General features: G+C 57.5%; 2 protein-coding genes across 2 annotated transcripts in view; both read right to left on the minus strand.

Moving 5' to 3' along the window:
* The window catches only part of FANCG (Fanconi anemia, complementation group G), a 13,619-nt gene extending 10,658 nt beyond the window's left edge, over positions 1-2,961 (minus strand). Inside the window, exon 1 of the mRNA XM_009330421.1 lies at positions 2,940-2,961. Coding sequence (XP_009328696.1) covers positions 2,940-2,961 — 22 coding nt within the window. The remainder of the gene's footprint in view (positions 1-2,939) is intronic.
* A 96-nt stretch (positions 2,962-3,057) lies between these two features.
* The window catches only part of LOC103922313 (GPI ethanolamine phosphate transferase 3-like), a 20,345-nt gene continuing 14,334 nt past the window's right edge, over positions 3,058-9,068 (minus strand). Inside the window, 5 exon segments of the mRNA XM_009330422.1 lie at positions 3,058-3,273; positions 3,874-3,944; positions 4,729-4,931; positions 5,241-5,444; positions 5,971-7,543. Coding sequence (XP_009328697.1) covers positions 3,153-3,273; positions 3,874-3,944; positions 4,729-4,931; positions 5,241-5,444; positions 5,971-7,543 — 2,172 coding nt within the window. The 3' untranslated portion in view covers positions 3,058-3,152.

The raw sequence follows: 9,068 nt of genomic DNA on the forward strand, positions 1-9,068 counted from the left end.
GGGACACGGGGACCGGGAACGAACCGCCTGGAGTGACGGCTCCAGGAGAGACCCAGCAGGCTCCAGTGACAACCTCAGCGGGGGGACGCAGGGCACAGCCCGCTCCCCCAGCACGCCAGGTTTCCCAAAGAGCCTTGGTTTGGACCAGCAGGCACCTTCCTCCGGACACTCTTTGGGGTTCTAAATCGGCGAACACAACCACGTCTGCTCTAGCATCAGCAGCGTGTCCCGCTTCCAAGGTCACCAAGCCTTGGACCAACGTTACCCCTGTCATCCCCGGCACGCTCAGGAGAACGGCAGCCGAACAATCAGCTTGAGGGCAGCTGGGGAAGGCTGGCAAAGGCTAAAAAAAGTCAACGGAAGAAAGCAAGAGCATCTCCAGCCCTTGGAAAACTCCATCTTCTTGAACCTGTGTTCTTTGGTGTAGTAGCCAGTCCGCCTTGGCCGAGCAGCTAGCACTCCTTGGCATCTCTGCAGCGACAAGAACGTACTTGGAGCTTTGTTACTGCAAGTTTTGTTTAGTCTCCGGGGAGATAAGTGTGCGTGTTTTCATGGCGCTGCAGCTGTGCTGTCCCCTCTGCTCCGCCCCGGCCTCCCGGGGCCGTCAGCCTACAACCCCAGCAGGAAGGCCGAGGGGCGATACGGAGGAATGAGGAGAGGATGCCCAAGCGCCGGCTGAGTGCTCCGACCACAAACAACGGGCACGGGAAGGCTCAGCAGCACGATGGCGGCCGTTGAAAGAGGGAACTAGTCCCAGAGATGGGAAAGAAGGAAGCCCAGGGGCCTGGGTGGCAGCTGCGGGGACGTCAGGAGCCAGTTCTACAGCACTAGTGACCACAAGGATTTCTGCCAGCGCAAATACGTTCAGGCAGCAAGCTCCTGACAAGGTTACGAGGTTACAGCAAGACCTATTTGGGCTCCAGCCTTGGGGTTTAGCAACATGTGTTATCTAGACGAACCTCACGTTAAATGAAGATTCACAGGGTAGCTGCTACCTCCCATCCCTTTCCTCCTCTCCACACCGATGCACCCCTCACCCATCAGCATGGCCCCCTCAGCACCAAGAACCATATGGCCACCAAGGAGTCACAGTATACAGCAAATAACCGATTTTTAAGGGTGGGACTGCTTAAGCCCATCTAATTGTGGGCTGATGCGTTCGGGCCCCCTCCAGCTTCCCCCGCCGCATGCTGCTACCCCTTGCCTTGCGCTAGCACCAGTGTGTATGCAACCAGGCGGTGAGGCAGCCCAGGGAGTCACGCCAGCTACAAACCAGTCCCTGGTTGTGTCGGGAGAAATTAAACAGGGCAGGCCCACAGGACAGGGGAGATGTGAGGCTGAGGTGGGAGAACACAACCAGCAGGTCAGGAGGAGGCCAGGCAACGAAAACCCAAAATTAGAGCAGTTTAAGCCTCCCTGGAATTGCACCCCAACACCCGAGCAAGCATTTTGCAGGGGTAAAACCCAAAACTAAACCTGCCCTCAACAGCCATTTTCCACAGCAACTGGGCACTCGGGCATAATGGCAAGAACCGAAATGATGAGAGAGGTGACAAGACACTTCCCCCGAGACTCTCCAGGGCAGAGGAGAGGAAGAGCCTGGAGTTACGCTAGCAGTCTGCAGCGAGGAACTCAAACAGGGGCAGTCGTGGTGCACCAGTTAAAAAAACAAATGGGATCAGAACAAAACTCAACACAGGAATCCCAGGCAAGCAGCCCTCAGCTCTTTCCGGAGGGGAAAGAGACAAAAGGTTTCATAGCACCAAGTAATGCCACACAGTGGTTCAGGGCAGTAAGGAATCCCAGCTCCCGTCGAAACTCCAGGGGGAACGTAGCTGGGATGTGGCCAGGCACCATGGTCACTCTCCTCTACCTCTGCCCGTAAAGAAACAAACATGATGTCTCCCGACCGCGAGCAGTCAAGGGCGGGTTTGGGGTAGCTCACTTGCGGCTTGAAGTCCCACGCAGAACAGTGTCGGTCAAGAGGGAGATAAGCACCAAATGCGGGATCACAGATGCCGTTGGCTGCCGTGCCTGGGGACCCTTGGAGGTGACATAACCCCCAGCACATACAGAGACACCAGTGAGTTAAGCCACCTCCCAGAAGAGTTGTCACCCACTCAGGGCTTTCAAGCAGCTCTTCCCAGGCACCAGAGCTCACACCAAGGCCACTCCTGCAACTACTCCAGGCTCCTCTTTCCTCCCGACCAGATCCAATACGGGGATGAGCCGATGCTCTGCCACTACATCCTGCTGCATCTCAACCTGCTGCATCTCAACCGTTCACAATCAACAGCCGGCATCTGGCAGCACATGCTCAGGAAGGGATTGGGAGCCTCGGCTGCTACAGCCCAGCCCAAGGGGACACCGACAGGCCGAGACCCTGAGTGGAGAGTTTCTTGGTCATGGACCCAGTTCTCTGTCTGCCCACCCACCCCCAACAAGCTAAGCCTGCTTCAGGTTGTATGAGGCAGCCCAGAGTGCTCCCCCCCGCCCTTCGCAGGGCTGAGGAAGACCAGGAAAATGGGAGTGTAGGGCAAGAGGGGCATCACTACAGAGCAACCAACTGACTTTACAGAGGAGCAGCTGCCACCGAGACCCGAGGAACCATCTGTACGCATAACCATGTGCACTTTGATTCCAGCGTGAAAACTGAGCGTGCAAAGAGAAGCGGTGGCTGCAGGACCTTCCCTCTCCTCTCTCCCTGCCCTCCCCTCCTCGGCAGGCCCCCTCCCGTGAGTCACTGTCTCTGCACAGGCAAGGTGACACCTTGCCGGCCACTGAAGCCGACCAGCTGCACAGTGGGGACAGTTGTCAGGAAAGTAGCAGCAAGACCCCCGCTTGGCGTTTCTCCAGCGGAGCACTTCAGGGCTCTTGCTTCTTGGGCTCCTGCAGCAGACTCCTCCCGCTGCCAACAGGCGCCCAGCGAGAGCTCTGACCTCCACTGCTGAGAAACACCATCGCAACGAGTGGGGAACAGTTGGCTCCGGTCCTTTTGTGCAGCGCTGAGGCAGGGAGCTGGGGATAATCCCTGACTGCTGTCGGCAGGCACTCGTTGCTGGTGGCTCGTGTAACCCTCCCGGCACGAGGGGGCCAGGGAGACAACCACAGCCTCGGCCGACGAGCAGATCGGGTTCCCCACACCTCCGACGCTACCTGAGCTGAAGCTGGCTGAACCAGGAGCTGACGGCACAGTCTACACGCATCACCAAGGAGATCCCCAGCAGGAGGCAGATGCTGCTCACCACGAAGCCCAGCGACTCAAAGAGGAACCTGCAGGCACGACAGACGCAGTAAGGATATCACAGCCAGCATGCCTGTAAAGACAGGCTGCTGCCCTCACTCCCAGCAGACTGATTTTCCTGACGGCGAGAGGCTGGTAGCACCCCACATCCTAAAACCTGAATTACATTCACTCCCCGGCAGTTGCTGCCTGCAGCCTGGAAGCCAAGCACGCCTCTGGTTTAGAGGCCGTTCAGGACAACACCCAGGTGGGATTTTGAACCCCTCAGAGGCCAAGGCCACCCCACACTCCTACTAGCCCAAAGGTCTGCTAGTTTACCGTTTCTGGGTTTACCATTTCTGGTCTGGTATCCCTATCTTTGGCTTTCTGCCCTGAATATTCTTAGCTTCCAGGTGGGCTCTGTGTGTCCTTGGAAATCAAGATAAGGAGAAATTCCTATGCTCTAGCTCAAGTCCGGCTTTTGAACTTGAAGCAAAAATTAGTTAAGGACTTTCCTACAGCCTCTAACAGGTAAGAAGTCATACAAGATTGATAACATGGTCTTTTCCATCATTACTGTCTACGAACTCTAGACAAGATGTCAGAGCTATGAGCCCTAACTCAGCATCAGAGCAACTCCTGCGACTTACTTTGGGGCAAAGACCTTCCAGACCATGAGGTGCCTCCTGAGGATCATAGCTGCACAAACACAGGCCAGAAGCTGTGGGGGAGATCAGGAAAAACAAGTTACAAGTGACTCTGGAGAGACCTCCTGGGCACTAGGTTCACATCTGAAGGTGGTACTAAACTGCGCACACCTGAGAGGCTGGTACAGCACGCACCAGAAATAAGCAACCCAAAGAGGATTCCCTTCCACCGTGTCCTCGAGTCAGGAAACACAAGCGGCTTGGGGTACACGCAGGCCCTCCTGGGGCCAGGCTGGGACCGCACAGAGGAGGGCTCAAACCGCGGCTAACCTGACCTAACGTTTCACCGAGAGGGGCACTCCTGCTCTCCTGCTGCAGGGCCTGCCCCCCTCCCTTGCACTGTCTCTGGCCTGACCACACAGGAGAATGATTTGAAGGGCTAAAGCTATTCACTTCTTCCACGGGATTAGGTTTCTGATGTTTAGCTCCCTACATCACCACAGCACAGGATCAAATGAAAACCAGAGCTGGTGCAAAATAGATAGGCATGGTCAGGAAGAGGGGGAGCAGGATTACAACCCTGTAGTGTCTGAACAGACGTCGCCACTCTGAGCAGATAGGTGCGAAAAGTAGCCTAATCCATACTGTGGCTTCTGTGCTGGAGCCCTTCCCAAAGCACAGAGCAAATGGCACGCCTGAGAAGAGGACCTGTGCAGCTGCTCTTCCACCTGCAGCCAGACATTATCACCCCGGTCCTGTCTGTGCCCTGGCTGACCCCTTTCTCTCAACAGAGTGCCCCACAGCTCCCACAGCGCGCCAAGACAGCTTTCCTCACAGCCATCTCGCCTCTGCCCCTACCTGTGTCCCAAGGACAAAGAGGTACTTCAGCCCCAGCTGCAGCAGAGCAGTGGAGAACTTCTCCGGGGACTCCCGCAGCCTCATCTCCATCATGTGCTCTTCCACCTCCTGCAGCTCCTCCCGGGGCTCCTTCTTGGACTTCCTCTTCTGCAAGCTGGGCATCTCACATACAAAGGGCCAAAGCAGGAGCAGAGGGCAGCCGACTACCTCAAGGACAAAGGCACATGAAGTTACTGGAGCCCAGGAGGTGAGAAGCAGTCTAGGCTCTGCCATCATGCCCTGGACATGCAGGATGCATATACGCCAGCTCCAGTTTGCCGGTCAAGCACAACTGCATGGAGGCTGCAGGCCATGGGCAGCTCTGTGGCCCCAGAAGGGGACAGTGAGGATGCTGCTGTTCAGCTGGTGCCGGAGCCTTCATCGCCTCGTGCTCAGCCTGCAGGCCTCCAGACAAGGCAAAGCAGCGAGCCATGTCTGCTCAGGCTCAACAGCCCAGGAAGAAATTGATTTACCTGCAAAGAGGATATGGGAGGCAAAGGTGTTGGCGCCCACCAGGACAGCAGGCAGGAGGTTCGTGCTGTGGTCTAGGTGGAAGCCCACAAAGGCTGCGTTCCAGTGGATGGCCGGGAAGATGGGCTGGTGGCCTGTGGAATAGAAGAACTGGGAAGCAGCAAGGAGCCAGGAGATGACTGCGTACCAGGGCACTGAAAAAGGAGCTGAGAGATTTGGGGGGGGGGGGGGGGGACAGAGAGAGAGAGAGAGAGATCAGCATTGAGGAACAAGACAGATCTACGGACAAAAAAAGCCTATTGGGTTTTCTTCCAGCTTCCCTTTCCATGCTCTCTCTTCTGACAGACCGAAACCAGTCAGGCTCCCACCAGAGGACACAGTGAGGGGCCAGGCATACCCTCTGCTGCCCGCCCTGCTACTGGACTCTGTCAGTAGCAGTGGGGTTCAGTGGCTGCTCGCACTCTGGGGAGAAGGGATGGGTGTAGAGCCCCCTTCCCTGACACTAGGGACTCCTCCTCCTCCCAAGTTGCGTCCCTGCTGCATGCATCTCTCTTCTATTAGAGGATTTAAGCAGTTCTAAAAAAGCTAGGAGGATCCTCTGGGGATCACTGCACCACCATTCCCCAAGAGCAGAGACTGGGCTCTGCTTCTCCCACTGGAAATAAGACAAGCTCGCTGCAGATAAGGCCCAGGTCGCACATCTGGAGGATGCTCTGTTGAGCCTTGACTCACCAGCGTCTCCAGCAAGGCCTCTGGCACGCGTGTGGATGTGCAGCAGCATGAAGGCCTCCAGGAAGAGGAGAAGGAAGGCGAGACTCAGCCGCTCACTGTGCAGAAGCATCAAGAGGAAGCCCAGCAGGGTGAGCGCTATGACCAGGGCTGCCGAGTACACGCTGCCCAGCCCGTACGCTGCGACAGTGGCCTTGCAGCTGCCCCGCTCCAGGCGGCTCTTCTGAGACTCCTGCATCCTCTTGTAGATCTGAGGGATGACGTGGAGGAAGTCAGCTTCAGAGCTAGGAACCCCCAGGTAGGGAGTGACGATGGATCCTGCCGACTCCCGCGTGTCCTTCGCGAACACCGTCATGGGATTGCACAGCAGGAGCAGCAGCCCCACGGACGCTAGTCCGTAGACAGCCCACGGAAAGGCAACAACTGCCACCTGCACCAGCTCCTGCAGCTTGCCGAGAGAGTCATCAGCGCTGGAGGCAACGGCCCAGTAGCAGGCAATGCAGACGACCACCAGTGGGAAACCCCAGCGCACAAAGAGCACGAGGGGGTCCGAGCTGTTGGGGTTGCCGTAGTGTCGCAGCCAGCTCCGCACCGCATAGACCAGCCCGGCCAGCAAGGCCACGCACAGGAGGTAGAAGAGGTTCTTGGCCCGTGTGTTTCTCAGGCTGGCAAGGGGGGAGAGGAAAAGAGAGGGCCGGCACTGAGGGATTTCTTCACGGCACTGGTGGAAGAAACCAGAGAGGCGCACGCAGACCAGGAGCATGGCCACGAGGCACAGCAGGTACCAGATCTCCCTCCGGTAAGAAGAAAAGCCAAGGAGCTGCTGCTTGGGGCCTTCTGGCACAGTCAGGCGACCGTCCCAGTGGAGCTTCCCTACTAGCAACATCACCAGTGAGGCCAGCAGGAACGGGGCCACCCGGGCCTCGGCCACCACAAAGCTATCGGAGAACATAGCTCCGCAGCGGAAGAGGAGAATGCCCATGGGGAAGGCCAGCCCCAGCCACGCTCGCAGCCTCTGCCTCAGGCCAACGCTGGCCAAGGGTGGCTGACTGCCCGCCAAACGGGCTCGCTTGGGATGCCGGCCCCACCAGTGCCAGAAAAAACCCAGCTGAGAAGCTGCAGCTGCCCATGACGACACCAGGAGGAGATCCAGCCCCTCCTGGGTGAGCACACGGGCCAGCCCCAGCAGAACAGCCACCACCGAGCCCCAAAGCAGTGGGTACAGGAGGCAGCTGCGATAGAAAGAGTCCGATGCTGCAGCCAGCTCTGAGGCCATGTAGCAGAGCAAGCAGGAAGCAGCGATGAGGGTGCAGCCCCCCACCATACGCAGGGGATGGAAGCGGGCCCAGGACTGGGTGCACACAGCCCGTGCCTCCCGCAGGTAGAGCTGGAAGCGACCGATGAGGCTTCCCAGCCTGGACTCCAGCTCCGGAGGCACCAGCGTCACTCCCTGCACCTGGGCCAAGAGCCGAGAGTGCTCCTCCACGGCGCTGGAGAAGAGCTCCTGCAGGCGCTGGAGCTGCTCTGCTGGCAGGTCCTGAGCCACCAGCGAGTAGGAGTGCAGGAAGCGGTCCACCTACGAGAGAGGGGACACAGGGTCAGGCAGTGGCACTGGGACCACCGGGAACGGGATTCACTGCCTTCTTCCTCACGCAGCCCCTTCAGAATGGGAATGGCCTCAATCTGCCAACCCCTGCCAGGACACACCCGTCCCCAGCCACACCACCCGGGGCTGGTCACCCGGATTCAGGATGTGACTGGCAGGAAACATAAGCCTTCTGCCAAAGTGACATCCCTCTCAAGTGACATATCCATCCCGACAGCCACACTGACTCCTCTCAGTTCTTCACCTGTAGGTGCACCTCTGGTAACACTGTGCATCACTATGGGCTTTTATGCAGAGCCTTTGGTAACAATAAGGCAAACTTCCCCCAGAACTTCGAGTCATTGCTAGCTATTAATCTGCACCTGATGTCGACTTCTACATTGTTTGTCTGAGGACAGACATCAAATTAAAGAGCTTATAGCGGATCAAATCAAACTGCTCCCTCTTCTTCAATACAGGCACATCAACCCACTGTACCACAGGCTAAGGAGAGTTCATTCTGCTTCCTACTTCAAGAGGACAGGAACAGAGGCAACTATGATCCCAAAGTCATAAAAAAAGTCTTACAAGGGCATTACCAGGGCAGGGCACCCACACAAACATCCAGCTGCTCAGCAGCACAGATCTGCTCAAGCCCTGAAACACACCGAGACCTTCACGTGCCTTCCAGCCGCTTCAGATCGCAGGCAGAACCAGCCCGCCCCTGCCCACGAATGGCAAACATACGCACCAGCTCTCTCCCAGGCCTGCACGACCTCCCCGCTATGCAAAAGCTTCTTCAACACCAACGTGATCGCGCCAGAAACCTCCTCAGACAAACGACTGCAAATATGCAGGGCTACGACCTTACTGGCATCACGGAGACGTGGTGGGACGGCTCCTGTGACTGGAGTGTTGGGATGGAGGGATACAGGCTCTTTAGGAAGGACAGGCAGGGGAGACGAGGAGGGGGTGTTGCCCTCTATGTCAATGGCCAGCTGGAGTGCATGGAGCTCTGCCTGGGGATGGATGAGGAGCCGACGGAGGGCTTATGGGGGGGGCAGGGACAGGTGACATTACGGGGGGGTCTGCTACAGGCCACCCGACCAGGAAGACAGAGTGCATGAGGCCCTCTGTAGACAGACAGGAGCAGCCTCACGCTCACAAGCCCTGGTCCTCACAGGGGACTTCAACCACCCCAACATCTGTTGGAAGGACAACACGGCAGGGCATAAGCAACTCAGGAGGTTCCTGGAATGAGTCGATGATAACTTCCTTCTCCAAGTGGTAGAGGAGCCAACGAGGAGAGGTGCTATGCTGGACCTTGTTCTCACTAGCAAGGAGGGGCTGGTGGGGAATGTGAAGCTCAAGGGCAGCCTGGGCTGCAGCGACCACGAAATGGTGGAGTTCAAGATCCTTAGGGCACCGAGGAGGGCGCACGGCAAGCTCACTACCCTGGACATCAGGAGAGCAGACTTTGGCCTCTTCAGGGATCTGCTTGGTAGAGTGCCATGGG

The sequence above is a fragment of the Pygoscelis adeliae genome, unplaced genomic scaffold, assembly GCF_000699105.1.
Source record: "Pygoscelis adeliae isolate BGI_AS28 unplaced genomic scaffold, ASM69910v1 Scaffold628, whole genome shotgun sequence".
Taxonomy (NCBI): Eukaryota; Metazoa; Chordata; class Aves; order Sphenisciformes; family Spheniscidae; genus Pygoscelis; species Pygoscelis adeliae.